The 23715-nt window shown below is 38.4% G+C and overlaps 1 protein-coding gene across 1 annotated transcript in view; it reads right to left on the reverse strand.

Moving 5' to 3' along the window:
• celsr1a (cadherin EGF LAG seven-pass G-type receptor 1a) overlaps positions 1–23715 on the reverse strand; it is a 123768-nt gene that overhangs the window by 56361 nt on the left and 43692 nt on the right. Inside the window, 4 exon segments of the mRNA XM_048155011.1 lie at positions 12122–12210; positions 15221–15336; positions 16165–16387; positions 18240–18878. Of these exon segments, the coding sequence (XP_048010968.1) occupies positions 12122–12210; positions 15221–15336; positions 16165–16387; positions 18240–18878 (1067 nt within the window).

Raw genomic sequence — 23715 nt, forward strand, 5'->3', positions numbered from 1 at the left:
TACTATGTTTCTTCAATCCATTGCTCTGTAGGGAAGATACGATACAAGTCTATAGCTAATCAGTCTGGAACCTAAAGGAAAGAGAGAAAAGTTTACTCAATGGCAGTTGCTTGGTTGGTTGATTTCACCAAGTACAACATGTTCCTGAATCAGCATTTTTGTTGATCCTGGAACAACATTCCAATCAGATTTGAGGGATAAGTTTACAGTTGATGTCAAATTTAGGCTTACAACTAGAGATAGGTGCTTCTACATCAGTGTTATTCTTCTATCATTTCCATCTGATTTTAGGGAGAAGTTATGGTTAAATATATATTATATATGCTGATAAATATGTTTATCCAGGAACAAGTTTAACTTGGCAAAATCATGGTAACCAATAAAGTAGTTGTAGAATTAGAAGTGTTAGAAAAGCTAATCGCCTGGAGCCATAGGATAATTACATCCTGACAACTGATTGGCTGACTGCCTTTCACTAGCGACTATCTTAAGGCAGCAGAGCCCTCCAAAAATCAGATCACTGGAAAAACATCTACTTTAATATATAACAAGATATCTGTGGTTGTATTTTGCTTGCAAAACATTTTCTTTTGGCAGAATACACAGTAATTTGAATGCCGTAAAGATGTTGGGGTAACACTTTAGTATGAGGAACAATTCTAACTTTTAAATAATTGCTTATTAGCTTGCATATTGGCTCTTTATTAGTACTTATAAAGCACAAATTACGATCTATATTTACGTTTTAAAGTCATGCGCCCTCTAGCTGACGTAAAAATAACGATAGTGTCGTGTTACATCGTCATGAAATGTCGTTACCAATCAAAATGCGTGTTCATTTAAATGCAATGTGTGGACTTTTTACACCATTACGACTACAAACACCCACCCCTAAACCTACCTTAGTGATTTATAGTGCATATACACTTTATGAGCACATGTGTTCCCTGGGATCGTATTGTTGTATATTGCAATGCTCTGCCAATTGAGCCAACATAAAAGGGAACAATGCATTAAAATGAAAGTGTCCTGTTATCGATAGAGGCGCAACTTTAGCAAACGCTCCTATGGGTCGTATTTCATGAATTAAAATGAAAGTGTCCTGTTGTCGATAAGGGCGCAACTTTAGCAAACGCTCCTATGGGTCGTATTTCAGGGAAGTGACAAACGACCTATATAGGCGTATTGGTTGGAGAACATGTTGTAATTAATGGATAATCTGCCCCTGTAAACATAATTTGAGCGAATTTGAGTGAAAAGAAACACAATGTTGTAAAGTTCTCTGTTGAGGTGGAACCTCACATATAGGATATGTTACACTTTAGGTTGGTTCAGTTAGCACAAATTCTCAAATACATTCTCGACCTCAACATCAAAACCACACACTATTCAGTCAACTGCATCACGTCTTCTAAAGGTGCCCTCCTTGCAAAGATTTAAAAAAAGCAGCTGTATAGCTGCACGGAGAGCCATGATGTCATTCTTCCTTCCTCTACAGGGTGTGATGTACTCGCTCGCTCTGTGTGTCTCATCCTCTCTCCTGTCCCATTTCCCGCTTTAAAGCATTTGGGTGATCCCAACACCTTTTCCATGTGGTGGAGACACACTGGGTTTCTATATGGAAAAGGTTTTACAATATTCCTACAGATATTAACCTTAACTGACCTATACGCGACAAAAATAGAAGATATCTGCATAATACGTCAAGCTCGTTTGGGTTGAAATGACTGCTCTGAATATAAACTGGTGCCGTGATCAAGCCTCTTTTTATCACTCCATTTAAACTCCAGTATTTCTCTTACATTACAAGTTCACAGAATACAGGAAAGAAATTGTCCTAATGTTGACACAACCAGCAACTGGTTAACATTTTACTACAAATGTAATTGAAGATTTATCAAATAGCCAATATTGCTCAAGATATACCAGCTTAAAGGTGCACTATGTAATATTTTCTGTCCGCTAGAGGTCGCTAGAGGTCTATTCAAAACAAAGGCGTAGCTTGATGATGCCAAGTCTAAGCGTGGAATCTTGGGACATGTGGTCTTGATCTCAACGGTCGGTGGAAAAGAATAGGGATAGGACTCGGGAAGAAATCATGTTCATGGATGCGATTATTAACGTCACTGTAGTATGAAGCAGAGCAGGACCGAGTGTTGTTGGAGCTGAACGAGGCCGCTGGAGCGATTGCGCAACACACGCCTCACGAGCAGCTGAACTTTTATTATGACACAGTCGCCGGCGCTGTTTCCGCTTTCCCAGTCATGAGTATGAGGTAATGCAGCTCTGTTTATCATATTAGATACATTTGAGAGTGTTGAAAATTATATTATTTGAGAGTGTTGAAAATTATATTATAACGTTACTGTGCGTTCGCTCAGCGGCTGCTGTGAGACACTGTTACACACTGCAGTAAGATATATCGATATTAGAATATCATATTAAATGCTGGATGGCTTGTGTTGATAAATGGCATGCAATTAATTTTAAAACATATTGTATGATGGAGAAAATGCTGTATTACTGTTACTAAAAATAAAGCTGCACCTGATTATGCTATGTTAGCTACTTCACAAAATAGTGTTTTTCTCTGAGACATGGTAAAGTATGGTACTCGCAAAAAATCAAGAAAATTAGATTTAAACAATAAGACTAAACCTGTTGAGCTATATAACAAAAATTCGTTTTCTGTCTATAAATACATCAAAACAGTTGTTCCCTTGCCTATTAAAACATGTAATATATTAAAGCGTCTTTGGTGTTTCCATGGTTTCTACAAAATAGGGTAACACGGGTATGACAGGCAACTCACTCATATGTCCCGGAGCCTTGTTTAAAATTGCAATTTTCTCACGATTTACAAATAATTGGAAACATTTGGGATATTGTAAGTACTCAAGTGAACAAAATATATAACACTGGCCTAGTGGTTTTTGTATATTTTACTGCAAAATTCTTACATATTGCACCTTTAAAGGCATATTCCCATCAAACACAATTCTTTCTGCAACAACTTGTTAAAACAATATGATTCATCCCCTTCAAACCATAATGCGCCTGCAGAAAGCATTTTTTGTCCTCTTAGTAGATCTTGTTTTCCCTAACAAACTACTCAAAAATGTTTTGATGCTATAGGATTAACTGAACTTGGGTATGTCAAAATCATTGGCCATTTTGTCTGTATGCAGTAGCCATAAGTATACTGGGAATATACTGGAATTAATTTTCCTGACGGACGGTTCTTCAAAGTCTGCATTTCTCTAAACTCAACAGTGAATACAGCACCACAGCACAAACAGATTAGTTCGATTCACAAACAAATGCCTCAATTCTTTTCAATTAATCAGCCAAAAAGACTCATTGTTGGACTTGTTATTGGCTTGAACCAGTTGAATAACTCCCTTACAGAATAAGTCAAATCAGCTGACTTAAAACTTTAAATAGATTAATTCACTATTTAAACAGTTGTTTAGTGCAACTGTTAAAGATTATGTCTATATTTTCTGCACCAATAGTGTCACCAAAAAGAATTTAAAAAAACAAATAATAATAATGACGGTTTATGCACAATGGTTATTCCTAAAGGAAGATCTAATGAACTTTAAATTGTTAAGAGGAAACAGAGCCCGATCGTAAATGTCCTTGTGACTCCCACCCCTACTAACGAATCTCTTTAGACAGAGATACAAGCTGTTGGAGAGAAAGGAAGCTCTGGGTCTGTATTCACAAAGCTTCTCAAACTTCAGGAGCTGATTTAGGATTTGATTGCCTCCTGCCAATGCTGCCCTTTTGTCTCTATATAACCGAGTACACAAGTGATCCAGAAACAGCCCTGGGGACCCTGAGATGCTTTGTAAATGCGGACCCTGAGGTCGGAGGGATAGCAGGAACCGCCACCGCAGAGCTACGCTAGGTCACTGTATACAGTACCTCCTTATGAGTGAGCTCCAGCCAGGCGGTATAGAGGTGGACGCTCAGCACCCCACTGGAGTCCAGCAGGTGCAGGCTGTCCTGCGTAGACCACGGGAGAGAAAGCGGCGATTAGAACGCATGATGAAGCCCTTAAACCCAACAGATGTTGAAAGCCCTTTTAAAGTAGCAGCAGACGCTAGTAAAACCAGCCCCAAAGCATTGACATTTAACAGAGATGTCTGTATGATGACCTTTGACTTTAAAGCCTACAAAACCAGCTTAATGAAACAACCAAGGACTGAGGACTTGGTTTGAGTATTTGGTCCAACCAAAGTTCAATTCCAACCCCTACGTCGTACTTTAGTAATCAAAAGCTACATTTACATGCAACCAAACAATCCATTAATAAATGGATTGATGGCTCAATCGGACTGAAAAGTCTTTATGTAAACGCCTCAATCAATCTGACTGAGCTCGATTCAATTGAAATTTCAATCAGATGGACCGTTTCAGCCACATAAACCCTTGAATCCAACTACTTTCTCATTTAGATTCAAAAATACCTTGTGAATCGGATTTCGAAGTTTAAGGTACATATAAAAAGAACTTTCAGAATCTTAATTAGGATTGGATTCATTCGCTCACTATTATGGGGTCCACATGAACCGAGCCCATCGTTTTAAAGGGGGGGTATCACACACATGTTAATCTTGAGTACCTATAGAGTAGTAGTGCATCCTTCCTATCTCCAAAAAGTCTTTAGTTTAATCATATTTATAAAAGATACATACGCTGTACCGAGTATTTCCGAAAACAGCCAAGCGCCTGGAGGCGTGCCGTGTGAGCGGAGCTAAAGAGTGACGAGCATGCGCAGCTTTTGCGTAGCGATCATTTACAAGCGATCAATGGTCAGCTAAACAACTGTATTTAAACACACGCAATACACCATCGCATTATCCATGGATAACTTTTGAATCACTATTAATGAATATAGCGTATGAATGATGAATAATGAATTAATTCACTACGTTCGTGTTGTTTATATTATATGCACTTAGGCGCCTATTGCCAACAAAACAGACATTTGATGCAGTTTTACTCACCACCTGCGTTTCCGACTCATGACCGGGATCATTATCGCTTTGACCGCTCCATCTTTCAGTTTCAAATGATCTGTAAATCCAGCGTAGAACTGGGCCTTGTTTATGAAACCATAAGCGCCGATCCTGAGGGCTCGAGCAGCCACGGAAAAACATGAGATATTCTCCATTCATTTTAACCAATAAAAAAGTGATTGTAACTATCAGTTTCTATGGTTATTTTAATAACAAATATGGAGAGCGCATCAATGTAATGCGTGAGAACAAATCTCTGGGTTCTTTGGGAAGCAAGGTTATCTTTCCCTCACAACCACAAACACACTTCTTTGGTGGCATTGTTGATTTCGTGCAGTCCTGTGACCTGTGCAGCGCTGCCGACGACTTCCGTAAACCAGAACGCGCTCTCGCTCTGGTCGACGTTTGCGCGAGCACCCTTCCGGGAGAAGTGCCCATACCAGGAATTCCGCCCCCGTTGACGTCACTCAGGCCAATACTCGAAAAAAAAAATCTGAATCCTGTGACGATTTAGAAGAGAATTTTTGGAACAGAAATACTCCGTCATACGTCCAACTCATGTTTTGAAACTTTGCTCATGTTCAGCATGAGAATCCAACTCTTTAACAGCGTAAATAAGTCAGAATACATGAAATAGCACTATACGCCCCCCTTTAAGCAGACTCAGGTGATTTCACACCAACCAAGTCAAGTGAACTTGTTCTGCTAGGAAAGCTTTAGCATGAAAACATCCAAAATCAATTTGAGTGACATGTAGATGTGTTAGGGATAAATTAAATAACACAAACTAATCCCAAAATCCTGATTTTAGTTTAGTTTGTATGTATATTTGAAGTTCTCATGAGAAAAAAGGGTAAACCGTTTACTCTTCCACAGAGGTTTGACAACTATCATCACTCACTGTGGTATAACATGCTCTGTTAAGTAAACGTGTCCACAAAGAAATTTATTTATCATGGACTTGTGGGACACAATGCATTTGGTGCACCACTGTTTGATTTATGACTTAAATAACTAACTAAATCTGTTACTATGTGCAAAAATATAAAATGAGCAGTAAATTCCACAAACTTAACTTTTTTTCCCCGCATCTGTAGTTCATGACCTCTCAGTAAACCTGCCCGTTTCCGTCACACCCATCCGTAAGCTAAATTAAATGTGAGCTGGTGTCCTTTACATTGACCTGCATGATGCTTGCTTGCCTTCAGATCCTAAATCCACTTACTTTACTTCCAATATCGTCTTTATTAGATCAACTAGACAGTGACAAACTGTTTTTAGGTTAGTTGTTTTAGCATGCTGAAGAGAGAATGGTTTATTCCTTACTATCAAGGATTTTTTTCCCCCAGTGGTCTCGTGTTTGCTCACTGTGGGTGTAAGTATTACCACCCTGTTAAGCTGCTTTGTGATCTACTGTGCTTTGATCTTATTCTTAAATGCTACTTAGAAATGATGCCCAGTTGAACTGAGTTTAATACGGACTGCGTTAAATAGTTTTTATGTAGTGCACAATTATGTGCTTTTCTGCTTTCGTATATACACATATAAGTAATTTTATGTCTGTAAGGGGACTGAATATAGACACATGATGTTATCATCATGAAATATTCCTGTCTTACAAAAATTGTCTTAACAGCTGAAACTTAGACACAAAAGTGAATAGACGTTAAAGTTATATATGGGGACGTCTGGGAATTTAGATTAGTGTCTGTGATATATATCCAGCACGTAATGAGTACTAAACTGGAATCCAGTTCTAAGCTGCAGGAAAATTGAAAGGTCTGAAATTAACTGTGTGAACTGCAGTGTGTGCAGTCATTGTCAATACAGCAGCACACAATGACTCAGACATGGATTCAAATAGACTGATGTTGCTACACTACCAATAAAATACTCTAATAAACAAACTACTGTATATGTTCACTCACTAAGACTACACGTATTTGATCAAAAATACAGTAAAAAGAGCAGTATTGTGAAATGTTATTATAAAGTAAAAAATAATATATTTTATAACAATATATTTTTAAAAATAATTAATTCCTGTGGTGGCAAAGCTGAATTTTCAACATCCATTACTCCCACCCAGTAGTGTATATCACACAAAATATGGGGTAAAGACAGTGTTGCCAAGTCTGTTGCCGCAGGTTGTTTTTCATGTCTGCGGGTTGAAGCGACCCCAAATAACATGATATTTAGCCCCTGGAATGCGAATTTTACCAGGGGAACCCCACCAAAAGCACAGATTTTCCCCCCGGAACGCGTTTTTTTTGCGATAGGGCTAGTTTTGAGTAGCAATTGGGCAGGTTTTGTTGTGAAAACCTGGCAACAAAAAAAAGTACGTTTTAATTAGATGTGACTGTTTTTATCAATACTTTAAACAAAAATGGAATAAAGAATGTTTATAACTAACAATTCACTTGACTATATCTTGGTCTCATAACAATCCATTTTATGATTGCCTTCTCTGAAAATAAGGTATTTTAAAGGTGCCGAAGAACATGTTTTTAAAAGATGTAATATAAGTCTAAGGTGTCCCCTGAATGTGTCTGTGAAGTTTCAGCTCAAAATACCCCATTGTTTTTTTTTTTTTATTCATTTTTTTAACTGCCTATTTTGGGGCATCATTATAAATGCGCCGATTCAGGGTGTGCGGCCCCTTTAAATCTCGTGCTCCATGCCCCAAGAGCTCGCGCTTGCCTTAAACAACATAAACAAAGTTCACACAGCTAATATAACCCTCAAAATGGATCTTTACAAAGTGTTCGTCATGCAACATGTCTAATCGCGTAAGTATGGTATTTATTTGGATGTTTACATTTGATTCTGAATGAGTTTGATAGTGCTCCGTGGCTAAAGCTAACATTACACACTGTTGGAGAGATTTATAAAGAATGAAGTTGTGTTTATGAATTATACAGACTGCAAGTGTTTAAAAATGAAAATAAAGACAGTCTTGTCTCTGTGAATACAGTAAGAAACTATGGTAACTTTAACCACATTTAACAGTACATTAGCAACATGCTAACAAAACATTTAGAAAGACAATTTACAAATATCACTAAAAATATCATGATATCATGGATCATGTCAGTTATTATTGCTCCATCTGCCATTTTTCGCTATTGTTCTTGCTTGCTTACCTAGTCTGATGATTCAGCTGTGCACAGATCCAGACGTCAATACTGGCTGCCCTTGTCTAATGCCTTTCATAATGTTGGGAACATGGGCTGGCATATGCAAATATTGGGGGCGTACACCCCGACTGTTATGTTGAGATTCGCCTGTTCTTCGGAGGTCTTTTAAACAAATGAGATTTATATAAGAAGGAGGAAACAATGGAGTTTGAGACTCACTGTATGTCATTTCCATGTACTGAACTCTTGTTATTCAACTATGCCAAGATAAGTTCAATTTTTGAATCTAGGGCATCTTTAAAAATCTTGCCTAAACATGCTGTTTAGGTGTTCAGCTCACTATCAAATGTTGGTTTTACATGGTTTAAATACAATGCAAATGTATTAATAAAAACATCTCTCTCCTCAAAACGGACCTAACAGGAATTTTCTCAATCGCCTTCTTTATGTTGTTACCATCCATGGAGCATCTATTCACACATCATCATCTAGTTTGTTATCATGACGATAACAGAACCCACACCCCCACCTCTCCCCACCTTTAGCAACAAAACTCTGAAAAATCTAAAAAGAGAAACACAATAAAGTCACATTGTTTGGGAAATCAAACGCTTTGTTTTCATGCTTTGCTGTGTTTTGAAATGTATCAAAACACAATTCTCAGCATTGCCACAAGAGGCGCTATATCTGGCATTAGCATGTTTTCTTCTGTGGTCAGCGCTCTCTTTGGCTGCATCCGAAATTGCATATTCTCATGAGTTTGTTTGTTTGTTTGTTTGTTTGTTTTATTTGGATCCCCATTAGCTTTAGCATAAGCTAAAAGCTATTCTTCCTGGGGTCCTGTAGTCTACCATGTGACAATACAATTTATGATATACACCATACACACCAGAGTAGGTACTTAATTTGAATAATAATTACTTCATGACGGCTAAAATATATGTTCCATATAGAATAAGTGTGTGTAGTATGAATGTAATCTGAATGTTCTACATTCGCCATGCTGTCATTATCATGTGACCTACCAGCGTCAGTAGTGTTGCTTAACTGCCATTCACAAATCCTCTCCCGTGGCCTCATGGGATAGTAAAGTGTCCATTGTAAGCACACTCATCTGGGTACTTTTTGCCTACTCTTTTTTGAGTACTGTGAATTCGGACATTGTCACTCATAGGCGTAATTTGCGGGTGGGACGGGTGGGACATGTCCCTACCACTTTTTGAAAGGGTCGATATTGTCCCGACCACTTTTTGAAACCTCTCGCGGCACGGATATGTAATACAAAAGAAACACCTCTAGTTGATTATCAATTTGAGTTAATAATAGGCGATCTGGCGCTAGAATGTGTTGTTTTTGAAATCATGTTGAGTGCTCGTTGATGCTGCTATCAGAGGCGCAACAGTGTTCTCTTGGCGCTCGTGCACACTGAGCAGTGTTCACACGGACGAGCGCTTCAATCTATCGCTCTGTTGCAGAGACTCTCTATTTGTTAGCTTGAAATCACAAAACAAAATACACATAAACGTGTCCCTGCTCTTGATATACAATCACTGATGAACATCTTTGGTTTTAATGAGAAAATGATGCCCAGGTTGGGTTAGAACCCAGAACCTCTTGCACGCTAAACAAAAATGCTGCCACTAGTCCATCAGGACAATCTGATAGCAAATGCGGATCCTCGTATTTATTAACTAATATACATACACATTCCTGTCCCACCCACTTTTTAAAACAAAGTTACGCCACTGCTGTCACATACTGGTTTTCTCCTACTATATAGTAGGGAAGTATGCGATTTCGGATGCAGCCTCTCACATCAACTACTGGTATGGCGACGCAACAGTTTGAAGAGAATTTTGCTTAACAATTTGGTTAAAGTTAGTTAAACCTCAACATTTTTATTGCTATAGCTACCTAAATAACATATTCTCATTAAATAAAACGTCAAAAGTCAACATTTTGGTCACATTACATATCGTCACCTTCACACACTCATTTTTTTCCCCCTCTATGTCCTTGAGACACACCATCCCCCTTGAAATGAATTGCAGCATTCTCTGACAGGGTAAACTTTAGTGTGTAGGCAGCCACAAGCTTTTATATATTCACCCTCTGACCCCATAAATTCAGCACTGGGCATTAGGTATGACTAAGGTACTTTGTCTTTCTATAAGTTCCTTTAAAGTGCAGCGGTACCTTAAAAGTCGTGAAAGTATGAGCAGATTCCATCTGAAATCCTCTGAGATCCCAACAGGCCTCTCTGGCGCTGTGCGGAGGTGATAATCAGGGGAAGCATTAACTGATTGTGGAGGAATGTCTTTAGATCTGGACAGTATACCTGCTCTTGACAGTTCTCACACTCCGCGAGACATGGTTCGAGACAGTTTCACCTCCGACTTATAGTGAACGTGACTCTGATGTAGGTTATTGTCACAGAGACTGGATCTCCTGTGCCAGTGTGTGTGTTTAAACAATTCACCATAGTAAATCACCGCTCACACACTCAACAACAGCTGCAAGCTGTCACACACTTGCTGCGTCTCTGGCCTCCCTGTTACTTTTTACAGTGTGTGTGTTTGTGTGTGTGTTGGAGGCAGGTGGAGTATTTTTGACACAGCCGTGTGTGAGGACTCCCACTTGGCTGGTGGTCTAACACCTTCTCGGCACCCGCTATGAGTTGTGTTTATTTAGTGTCTGTGTATAAACCTGTGTGTGTGTGTGTGTATTCCATCAATAGCAACTCAGGCTGGACATAAAAGTGCTTCAAACTATTATACTCAATCACAACAAAAAAAAGCCAACACTACATAAACCATAGTATACTACATAGTGAACCATTTACAATGCATAGTAAACAAGTATTTAGGTGCTTGCAGGTCCAAAACTCACTCACATGATGCTACAGTGTTTTGCATGGTTGCTATGTGGTTGCTTTACTGGTCAACGTCAAAACAGCCCATCCAGAAATGTATATAATATTCTCTTATTCAATGCACCATCCACCAAGTAAAAAAATCACAAGTCGAGTGCTTTAAAAGTGGAAAAAAAAATCACATAATTTGCCATACCATTTTTTTTGTACTACAAATAGTCTTTATTATGTGCTAAAACAATAATAATCCAATTTAAAATAGCTATATAAAAAAAACATTTTCTGTGTTGTTGTATCTTGAGAAGAAACCAACAAAAGTCTGAGATGTCATCATTAATTAATGGCTTTGCAGAAAACTGCATTAGTCTTTTCGCAGTGAATTAAAACACAGTCGTAAACAACTCCCTTGAAATTCGAGACTTCCTCATTGTTTCCGTCTCCAACTACTGCTCACTTTATCCGAGTACAAGGATATGCTTGAAGACTACGTGGAAAACAATCTTTAAAGCAGGTTTATGAAACTCAAGTTGGAGTCTCTTATAAGCAGGAAGACTCTTGGCCCTTCACAATGGCATATTTAGTTTCTGATGTTCTGGGCTTGGAAAAGTCGAGAATCACAGGACTGAAATAAAGACGACTGTGTCTTTTGTTACCAAAGCGCAAGAGTTTTTTTGAATCCTGTGGCCTCCAGTTAGTAGACTGTCTTTCTGGGACTGTCACATGGAGAAGACAATGCTAGATAAACTCTAGTCATAGTCTTCTTGCGGAAGAGTGAGCAACACATGCAAAAACATGCTAGTGAGACTTAATTAAGCAATCTCGTGCTAACACGCTGTTGCCTTTGGGTGTGGAAGCATTTGAAAACAAACTCCAGTTGAGTGAAATGCAATGCAAGTCAAACAGAGAGAATCCGATAAGTGCTATTAAATAATCTCCTGTCTTCCTCAGGTCAGATACAAGTGGAAAAGTAAGAAAACCATTGTGGGAACAAACAATGTCTATGAATTGTTCTGGGTTTTTTTCAGAATAAGTGAGAAACTTCAGGAAGAACTCAATTCCAACAATTAAAAATAAAGAGGACTTACCTTGTTGTAGTAGTGAAGCTGAACCGAATGCCACTGGCCGTCGCTAACTCCACCTGGTACGAAAGGTGCAACAGTTGTTTTAGCCTCACCTAGAAAGAAAGGCAGAAAAATATTCATTAAAGAGATGGAAGAAAGGCATGTACATGTTGCCATCGTATATGTAAGCTACTGTACTTTGAAATTGTATTTTACCAACTCATAATTTAAAGTCAATAAACACATTTTAGCCTTTTGAAAAAGTAGCTAACTACGTAGCAAACTACGATTAATCTATTTACGGGAGCAATATCTTTTTAAATACATATTAGATTGCATAATGCATTTTTGCAATGATTTTATGATATTTGTATTTATATTGACTTTATCTGACACAATACAACAACAACAACACAAAATACAACTAATAAAAAGAACAGCAATAAATGAGTCGAAAACTCATTTATTTATTTTTTTTATTTTAGCAATATTCTTACAAAACAGGGGCTCAAATGAATCTGTAAATCTTTTTTGAAATAAATCATTTGCATGATCTGAATGAAAAGTTGTAGACTTTCTAATTATAGTACAGTGTATTACTGTAAATGTTCAACATGTTGCATTTATGAGTACACCATAAAAACAGACATATCTCTTTTTGGCATGTGATAAAGGTGTTCTTTTATATAAATTATGTCTTTGTCACCTTCGTTCCAATATAAAGTCACTTAATGGCTACAGCAGAAAGCTTCTAACATAACAACTATCAATCACGTTTAGACATTCTCTCTCATCAATGAAGTTCATTCAGAGGGTAGGGGAGCAAAAATGTACATTGGGTTTAGAGGAATATTTACCCAAGGCAGGATTCTCTACCGGCATTCATAAAGACCATTTTATTTAAAGTGGCCTCATTGATAAACAATTGCAACATTGTCTACGCTATTTTTTTTTTCATCTTTTTGATGAAATTTCATACATTCTTGCACCCTTTGATCACTGAAAAACTAAGAATGGTGGGCCAGCCCCTTGAACTGGTCAACAGAACAGTTTTAGTACAAGTGTCATGGGTTACAGCATGTAAAACAGGCTCCACAGCATGACACAGCATTGTTCTCTTTGTCTGGGAAAGATTTATGTGTGCTATAAGAGCAACAGTTCCATTATAGGGCTGTGCTCATCTTGTGTTATTTATAACTGCCTGTGAGCTAAAATGTTTGTGTGTGTGGGAGAGAGAGAGAGAGAGAGAGAGAGAGAGAGAGAGAGAACGCATGTTTGCGCAAATGTGTCTTCCACTTCACGTGCATGGAGACGCTGGGAAGACCAGTTGGGGTCACGGCATAGCCTCATTAAGGTTTGGACACTTTACGACTTATACATTCTTTGTCGTAAACACATCCACTTGAGTGCACAAATAAGCAGTTAAGCATGGCATGGCGTCACCTCAGATCACTGTATATTGTCAACACCACTGTCTGTTGTCCCAGGAGTAAATTTCACATACAGTCCAAAGACATACTCTATATAAGTACACAAACACATATGCTTAGCTAAAACATTGGAAGTGCGTGGTCCTCTTGTACATGCATAAGGTTACTGTTGCTTTAACATACCTCAGTATTAAAGGAGTGAGAGTTATCTTCAAATGTTATAAAGTGCCTGAGTATGTTATAATTTATGTAGTTAGCTGTAAACGTGTTGACAATTTGGCTAACTTTAGCTAACATGCTCTGCAAAATTATCTTCAAATTGTCAGTATGACAGTAGTTGACCTGAAAAAAGAAAACTGACCATAGGAGACATTAAAGGATTAGTTCACTTTCAAATAAATTTTTCCTGATAATTTACTCACCCCTAGGTCATCCAAGATGTTCATGTCTTTCTTTCTTCAGATGAAAAGAAATTAAGATTTTTGATGAAAACATTCCAGGATTTTTCTCCTTATAGTGGACTTCAATGGGCACCAAACGGTTGAAGGTCAAAATTACAGTTATGGTCATTTTCAAAAAAAAAATGTAAATGTATATGCTTCCCTATTCTACTTATGGAAAAAATGGAACTGGCGCTGCGTTCGTTCTGTAAGTAGAATAGGGAAGGTGTAGGACATACAGCGTAAGCTTTTTTAAGAATATTGAAAGTGCGGTTTTGGCGGAACCACTTGGAAGGCGATCATTTGTTTATATAAAGCATATACATTTACATTTTTTTCCGAAAATGACCGATCGACCCTTATTCTTCATCTGGTATCGTTTAAAGCCCTTTGAAGCTGCACTGAAAATGTAATTTTGACCTTCAACCGTTTGGAGGCCATTGAAGTCCATTATAAGGAGAATAATCCTGGAATGTTTTCATCAAAAACCTTAATTTCTTTTTGACTGAAGAAAGAAAGACATGAACATCTTGGATGACATGGAGGTGAGTAAATTATCAGGAAAATTTTATTTGAAAGTGAACTAATCCTTTAATGTTTGTTGTTTACATGAATGCTAAAGCGCTAAAATGCAAAGAATGCATACTTGCACTGGCTTATGAATTGGTATGACACACAATAGGGCTTTTCACACTGCGCTTAACCCTGGGTTATCGTCGTTCTAAACACCGCTTTTAACCCCGGGTAAAGGAACGGTTCACACTTGTAATTTAGAAGTGAGGTTAGCACCGCTTTTCACTGGGGTTATGAAACCCTGCTCCGGAACAGGGTTAGCACCACTTTTGCGGTTCCAAACTTGAATTTGTGTGTAACGTGAAGCAAGATAACCCATGATTCCATTACACAGCGTTCAGAATGACCCAGGGTTAACTATTTCAAGTGTGAAAAGCCCTAATGACATGTAAAATCAAGCTTGCCTAACTAAAAGAGTTTGTGTTCACATACATGAGTAGAGTATATTTTGGTTAGGGATGCATTAAATATATATCGGTGAATATTGGATATTTATTTGTGCGTGCTCATTTCCCCCATTTTTACATATAGTTTCTCGGTTTATCTTCTATAGAAAGTCATTGGCTTATCATATCAGCTAAATTTTTAATATCAGTGCATCTCTATTTTTTGATGCTAACTAATGTTGACACTAAGGTGACCTGGGCTTCGAGTTTGTTACAGTGGTAGGCCTGTCGTACCTGCTGAGAAGGTGAGTTGAATCTGTTCCTCTATGATCTCCACAGCTATGAAGTCGTGTTTCTCATTAAAACGACCGTTGTAGAGTAGAAGGGCGTTTCTCTCTCTTGTGGCAAACCTGGACAGAAAAAAAAACATTGATCAGAACAACCAGAACTACAGGTTTTATTGAATGTCAACACTCATAAATATTAACTCTATCAAGGTTTGATTGCAGTTATTTCCTCATCCGTTAGAATTCACGACCTATCCCAATTGAGCTACAAGAAACCTTACAGCCAGACAGAAGAAATAACATCTATTAATCAAGGGAGGAAACTAAAAAAAAAAAAAAAAACAGAAAGGAAGTAAACGTAAGGCCAGTGGTCCAGAAACAGGAAGTAGTTTCTCTGCTTTAGGCGGCACATCCCACCTCTATCATGCCTGGGCCGTGGCACAGAGGGCAGAGGAGTCAGAGACCAGCTGCTCCACAGGAAAATGATACAAATAAAGAAAAACACTGATAAAGCTCTCTCAACACATAGCCCTTCCTGTTTTTAGACAGCACAGGAGCCTAAATATTTCTCTAGTGACCCTGTCTCAACATTTTTGCTTAATATATCAGATAAAGCATCGTTTTCAACTTTACAAATTGATTTTAAACAATTATCCGCATATTTCTAGCTTTAAAAGACTCAACAGCTAAAAGAAATTGTACATAAAGGGCAAAAATGACTTGAGCTTGACATTAGAATTATCAATGTGTGACCCAGAATGAGTAGAAGATGAGTCCAGGCATGCTAACCAGCCAGACAGAGCTCAAGGGCTCCTTATGCAACCTCTTCAAGAAATTAGACTTTAAAGCATGCAAAGCTTTGGCCAGACGAGTCAGTATAACAAGAAGATAAACGGGGCATGACACTGAGTTCATAAGCAATTTTCTTGTCAAATATAACCCAGTACTTACATGAAGGACACAGTGAAGTGGAATCTCTGTCTCAGGCCTCTGAAGGTAATGAAGGATTGTCCGGGAAAGCTGCGGGTTGTCATCTCACAGAAAGGTTTCTCATACTCTCCAGAAGGGCAGTTGCACGTAAAGCCACCCACTAGCAGGTTGACACACTCACCTCCATTTTTACAGACCCCAGGAACACAGCGGCCAGAGCGGGCATCTACTTCACAGTTCTCACCTACAGAGGATTGCCAGAAGTTTGTAAACTTGTAGTGAACTTAAATTTTAAAGTATTAAAAGTTTAGGAACACTAACATCTTTGATCACTGTAGCGCAAGGTATATTGTTACAGAGAAATGTAGTCCAAGCTTCTATGATTGGACTACAAACGGTGCCTCAGGCTCTGTTTACACCTGGTATTAAGATGCATTTTGTTCGATCGGATCCCTGTCTACACCTGGTATTTAATCTGTCTATTTTGTCCACTTTCAACGACTTCTGTCCTGGTTTCTTTGAGGGGAGGGTCTATGGGTGGGTAAATGGGTAAAATTTTTTTAGATCTTTCGATCCAATGGACAAAATAAGTTTGCACAATTTACAAATGAACGCGAAAGGAGTTGACGGAAAAACACATGGAGAGCAGCTGCTTTTGTTTCTGCTCTGAAAGTCGTAAGATCATGCCGAACGCTGTGAGTCTGTGTTAGAAATCAGGAATGGTGAGAGAACATTGTGCTTGGTATGTTTTTCATCTTCAAACCAAACTTGGGTCTTCACAAAGCTTAAATCCCGTCTGACTAGCGCTCTTCCCATATTGTTTACACGTTAGGTCAGTAGTCGGAAAGTTGGTGGTCTGTTGTGGCTGATCGATGCATTTGACCACATGAGTGTCTACACTACAAAAGCAATGCAGTTGAATGCGTTTTCTACTACCACTGGAAGTGGTCGAAAGTGGACAAGTTCAAAATGTTTTACACCCCTTTTACACCAGGGAAAGCGCTGTCGGATCAGTGAGAAAGCATCTTCACTGATCCGACACTATACTGCAGGGCTCTTCTGCTCTATGTTCTGGAGGGCCAGTGGGACTCCTGCTGAGTTTAGCTTAAACCTAATCCAAACACACCCCAACATGCTAATCAAGGTGTTCAGACTTACTTTAAATTACAGACAGGTGTGTTAAATTGGAATTGGTACTAAATTCTGCAGGACACTGACCCTCCAGAACAAGAGCTGAAGAGTTCTTCTATATTGGCCTTAAATCAAAGTTTGAGCCCTGACTTAGTCTCAGCTTTCCATACGGAAGCACTTGACAATCCAAAAGTTCCTCTATGGCACCACCAATTCCCTTACCGAAGATGGACACGCAACTCATGCAGTGTTATATATCAGCCATTATCCAGACAAGATCTGGACAAAGGGTGTTTATGTGTGGTGGGGGAACAGGATGGCAGTCCCTGTGCCTGTAATGACCCCTGATTTCCTTGGGATAATCTTTCTCTTGGAGGGAAATAGACAGATCTATTTCCCTCTAATGTGAGAAAGCCAGAAAGGGATAGATGTTGAGAGTCAGGCTGTCATCGCCATCATAATGGATGCAGAATACCTGGAGTTGAACTGTGACCTTCAAAGCACTGAAGGAGGTGATTAGAGGGATAATTGGCCTTGATAAAGAAGGGGGAGGTCTGTAGGAATGAGAGAGGAGCCTCCCAATTGGAGATTGATCCGATATAGCCATCACAGTCTTTCATGTTATATTCATTTTGTGTCTTTAAGACACAAAGCTTTATTTGACATGGTATGGCCTATCTGATCTTTGCTCAAGATTCAATAAGTCCCTCACAGGTGGACACATCATTCCTCTTGTTTGTCCACCTGTGACATGGACATCCTGACTTTTGGTTGCTCTGGTGGTTTCCCTATTTGTGGTTTACCCCAAATGACTGACAGTTCAAACCTCAGGTTCTCCAGGGCAGCATTCCTTCAGCTCCTGACAAAACACTGCTGCCTAACCACAAACCACTCTACCACATATTCCTGCAAGTTCACAGACTAAACACACAAATGCTGTGTGCCATAACTTGTTTTGCACTCACCTGTGAAGTCCTCTAGACACTCGCAGGTGTACCCTCCCTCTCGACTGCGGCAGCGGCCATTGTTGCGGCATGGCCCAGAGTAACACAGGTCAATCTCGGTCTCACAGTAGTCACCGGTAAAGCCAGCAGGACAACGGCAGCGTAGCCCGTTAATGGGATGGATTGGTCTGAAGAGAACAGTGTCAGAAGCTATGAAAGGCGGAGAACTGTCAAACTTCAATACAGAGACACATTTCATGTAGTTTTCGCAAGGTTCCCGCAGGCAGATGTTGTCATCAAACGGAAGGACACTTTGGCTGGAGATTTTTCGTAACAGAGTTCGGTTCAGGTAGATTTGCTCCTGAAGTTCTTCTGAAGGGAAGTAGCGATCCGGAGCTCCTCCAGGAAGCAAGGCGGAGAAGGTTACATTGAGGATGTTGCCGCTGACATCCGTGTCATTCTGGACGTTGAAGACGAAAACTCCTTCGCGACTAGTTGAGAGGACCGCTGCCACACCTTCAGCAAATAGAGAGAGCAGCGGGGATAGGAAGCGTTCCTGGGACATGTTCTCCAGACGGACCGTGATGCTGTTCGTTAGCATCTCGTCAGTGATGATGGTCACACGGAGAGTACAGAAGGCCGTCACTTGGTGGATACCATCTAAAAAGGACAGAAACAACCAACCGTTAATAATTCAGTTTTGCATTCCGTGAAAACACAACCTGCCTCTAGTCTTAGAATGTTGGAACTTTGGAATGTTTCAGCTGGGAGTCAGCTGCTTCCGGAAGATAACAGTATACTCTTTTTACACTGAGAAAGTGTATATATTGTTTTGGGTTGGAGAAGAAAGCATGTTAACAGACAGGATTACTACAAAGTTGCACCACAATTAGGCAGATCATCTTGGTATCTTGCTTCAGGACACAAACTTGTCTTCTCTGTTGAAACTAATGCTAAAAAACCTCAGAAATGATGGAGACTTGACAACCGTAAAACACTGTGAATGCTTTCTTCCACAAAAGTACAAAATGGATTGGAATGCTTATTATGGGATTGTACATGACCTTAACTACGGAGCTTCACACTGAATGACATTTAGCATGTACACATTTTCAGTTTGCTTCCACATTACTGATTTCATGCTTGTCACTGAGGTTGAGTTGCAGAGCAGCAGACTTTATGCTACAAGAAATTATGTATTTTCTTATTTTGCTTATGACATTACACTGTAAAACTAAGTTCCAGCCTTAGTCCAAAGGGATAGTTCACCTAAAAATGAAAATCATCATTTACTCAACCTGATGGTGCTCCATACCTGTATGACTTTCTTCTGTGAAACATAAAGAAAAACATTTTTGAAGAATGTTTCAATTGTTTTTTTCTTCACAAAGTGTCGAAATTTAACATAGAGAATATCGAACTATCACCACTGAGCTGCCTGGAGTAATTTAGTCCAGGTCTGATTAAAGCAATCTTAAGTTGCATAGCCATATCTGATCTCAATCCCACTATTTTCCTGTGGATAGAATGGATTTGACAGGAAGCTCCCACAAGTACCGCACTGGCTTTTCTGTTTTGCTAAGGGAACAACTGCAGAACAGGTGGTATATCCAATTAATACCCCCGGCAAAACAATGCGGCTAAGACCTTTCAAATATGGAGGTGTCATGTATCTTTGAGTTGAGTTATGCGTCTCTAAATTATATCACAGCAATAAATCACAAAAGTAGGGGGTGTAGGACAGTTGCCATTCCCAGTAATGGGTCACATTCCCAACTCTGTCTGGTATGTACTGTAGTGCACTGTGTTCGGTCCACTAAAGTTGCGCAGGATGACATAAGCACATTGCTTTGACTTCAAAGTGCAGGCCTAACCTGGTACAATTTTTTCAATGATAACATGCTGTTTCTAATTTAGATTTAATTTCTAGTTATCACAAGAAAACTCCTTTGAACCCCTTTAACAATTTCAAAGTTACTTTATAACTTTGAAAGTAACTGTTATAGTTACTTTCAACTGTGCCTGCTTTTCTTGTGAAATAAATCTATAAGCTGACACACCATTTTGAAAGTGCAATTGCACACACATAAGTAAGAAAAAATCCTTACTGCTTTCTCTCTCTTTTGACATTTTTTATATTCCTTACTGTAGGCACAGAGAACATCATTTTATCAACAAGAGAGGATGCTAATGAAAATGTCTGCTGGCACCCAGCCTAAAAAAACAGGAATATCATATCCAGTTTTTGTGCTGTTCTGAGATGAAGGATGGATCTGACAGATAGGTCTTTTCTCTCAGGATAAGGAAATGTGTTTTTAAACACTGTATTCTAGACATCTCCAACAGCTCTTGCTCTGATTTGGAACTACACAAAAATAATTCAAAGTCATCAGGAATTTCAAATAAAGTAATAGGATTAACTAAGATTTCTTCTAAAGAAAGCACGTCTTCTTAGTTTAACCCACTCACTATATCAAAATATCAGTATTATAAGTAGTCGAGACAAAAGTAAGACAGAACATGTTTTCTTGATTTTTTTATGAGTTTTCCACCTGACATTGCAGCATGGTATATATTTAGTCTGTCAGCTGTTCACTTAGTATCAGTGTAAAGTTGTGTTGCTGTCAGTAACCAGGCAAAGGTTGTTGTCATGCAAAATGCCCTCATGTCCCTCTCATGGATAAATGAACTCTGTTAACCCTTGTTAATAAAGAAGTACACTTTAACATACTTTTAAAAAGTGTACTTATTACGTAAGTAGAATACTTTAAAGGAATATACTTAAAGGATTAGTTAACTTTCAAATAAAATTTTCCTGATAATTTACTCACCCCCATGTCATCCAAGATGTTTAATTCTTTCTTTCTTCAGTTGAAAAGAAATTAAGGTTTTTGATGAAAACATTCCAGGATTATTCTCCTTATAGTGGACTTCAATGGCCTCCAAATGGTTGAAGGTCAAAATTACAGTTTCAGTGCAGCTTCAAAGGGCTTCAAGCGATACCAGACGAGGAATAAGGGTCTTATCTAGCGAAACGATCGGTCATTTTCGAAAAAATGTAAATGTATATGCTTTATATAAACAAACGATCACCTGCCAAGTTGTTCCGCCAAAACCGCACTATTCTTCAAAAAGCTTACACTGTATGTCCTACGCCTTCCCTATTCTACTTACAGATTGAACGCAGCGCCAGTTCCATTTTTTCCGTAAGTAGAAAAGGGAAGGTGTAGACCGAAAATGACCGATCGTTTCGCTAGATAAGACCCTTATTCCTCGTCTGGTATCGTTTAAAGCCCTTTGAAGCTGCACTGAAACTGTAATTTTGACCTTCAACCGTTTGGTGCCCATTGAAGTCCACTATAAGGAGAATAATCCTGGAATGTTTTCATCAAAAACCTTAATTTCTTTATGACTGAACAGTTTGGATGACAGGGGGGTAAGTAAATTATCAGGAAAATTTTATTTGAAAGTGAACTAATCCTTTAAGTGGAAATTTAATGTGAAATGTAAAGTGAATTAAATGTTTTTGGACACTTAATTGCATGTTAATTAAAGCAACTTCAGAAGTTGTGATTATGAGCTCATCGCATTCGAATTGGGAGGGCGTTCATGTGCAATTTTTACCTAGTAAACTCGTATTTACGATAATTCTGAGAGCACTTGAAGGCAGCATAAGTGTATAATGACTTAAATATATATTAAATACAATTATTTGGACCTAAGAGTGCTTTTTTCACCCAGTTAAGCGAGACTCAAGTACATATTTATATGTAATTTCACATTTACTTCTATTGTCTTTAAAATATGGATAAAGTGTACTGCCAAATGTAGTACAGTAACCTAAATATATTTTAATGTCATTCCTATTGAATCTTGTATAACGTATATTTAAATATATTTGTAATTACACGTTTGTAATGATTAAGTTGCAATTTATAACAACTTTAAATGTCATACTGAATAACACACTACAGTTAAAATTATAATCAAGTACTTTACATGTGCTTTAGTATGTTAATCAACATCAATATCAGGGTACTTTTCTAAAGCATGACAAAAGATTATTAAATTATAAAAAATTGACATTATTACAAAGTGCATTTTTTAAAAGAGTACTTAAGTGTTTTGAAAAAAAAACAATACATTAGCATATCATTCATCAATCAAGTTTATGAAGTATTATTATTACTTTATGATGCTGCAACAAACTATATGATAACTTTTATTATTATACCCTCATACACACAAACATTCAGATAAACAAAATTAATTTGATATGTATGTGTTAGTGTGGTGTACGTTGATGTTTAACTTGAAGTTGTTGAGTGTGTGATACGCCTCACACTATCTTATCACAGGTACTGGAAGAAAGCCACAGATATTCCAGCTGTCACAATGATTGACAAGGGTTTCTTCCTCTCAGAGCAGTGTCTCATGTAACTCAAGCTGACTAATGTAATTACGTGGAGAACATGGAATAACAAACACTGCCATTAGTGTTCCCTGTCATTATCCAAAACGGTCGGTCAAAGAGCGGTGATCTGACACAAACAGGACAGAGGGGCATCCAGTGTTTAAGAGTCTGTCAGGGGTGGATTGGCATGAAATGAGTTGCCCTCTTGTTGGCAAAGGATGACTAAAGAACTGGTATGCAAGACGAGACAAGCATAATTGCTCGTCCTAAACAACTCTGCTCAATTTGTGGTTAAAATAGTTTAAAATCAATGATATTTCTATAGATGATAGTTTTGGATAATTTTGTCATCATTTACTCACCCTCATGTTGTTCCAAACCTGTAAGAGTTTTTTTGTTCTGTGTAACACAAAATAAGATATTTTGAAGAATGTTAGTACCAGACAGTTGAGGACAGCCATTGACTTCCAAAGTATTTTTGTCCTACTATGGAAGTCAATAGCTAGCATCAACTGTTTGGTTACCGACATTCTTCAAAATATTTTGTTTTCAACAGACGAAAGAAACTCATGCAGGTTTGGAACAACATGATGGTGAGTAAGTGATGACAAAATTTTCATTTGTGGGTGAATTATCCTTTTTATGTCTTAAATTAGACATATAAGTAAACAATCATCACATCTTTCATTAAGAGATGCTGCCCAGGGCAGCAATGTTAAAAACAAGTCATTAAATGAGTGTAGGAGATGTGGCTGTTGTAGGTGAGGGACATATCTTCAGGAGCCAATGAAAATCAGTTTGTGTGCCAATGTGACAGTCAGCATTCTACGGCCCTCCCTCGAGTTCAAATGTTTGAATCATAACAAAGGAAGCAAAGGTACCGCCCACTGAGCCAATAACACTTGAGGAACCCGCCCATGAATCTCTCCCGTTTCTACAACTCAGTGACCTGCTTTAGGAACGGTGAGACAAAACCATGTGACTTTCTATTGTCTTCCTCTAATATATAGATACACACATACACAGGGTGTGAATTGCTAAGGACCCAGGAGTATGAAATCCAAACAATACTTATTGTTATAA

This window comes from Megalobrama amblycephala, linkage group LG14, assembly GCF_018812025.1.
Source record: "Megalobrama amblycephala isolate DHTTF-2021 linkage group LG14, ASM1881202v1, whole genome shotgun sequence".
In the NCBI taxonomy this organism is placed as follows: domain Eukaryota; kingdom Metazoa; phylum Chordata; class Actinopteri; order Cypriniformes; family Xenocyprididae; genus Megalobrama; species Megalobrama amblycephala.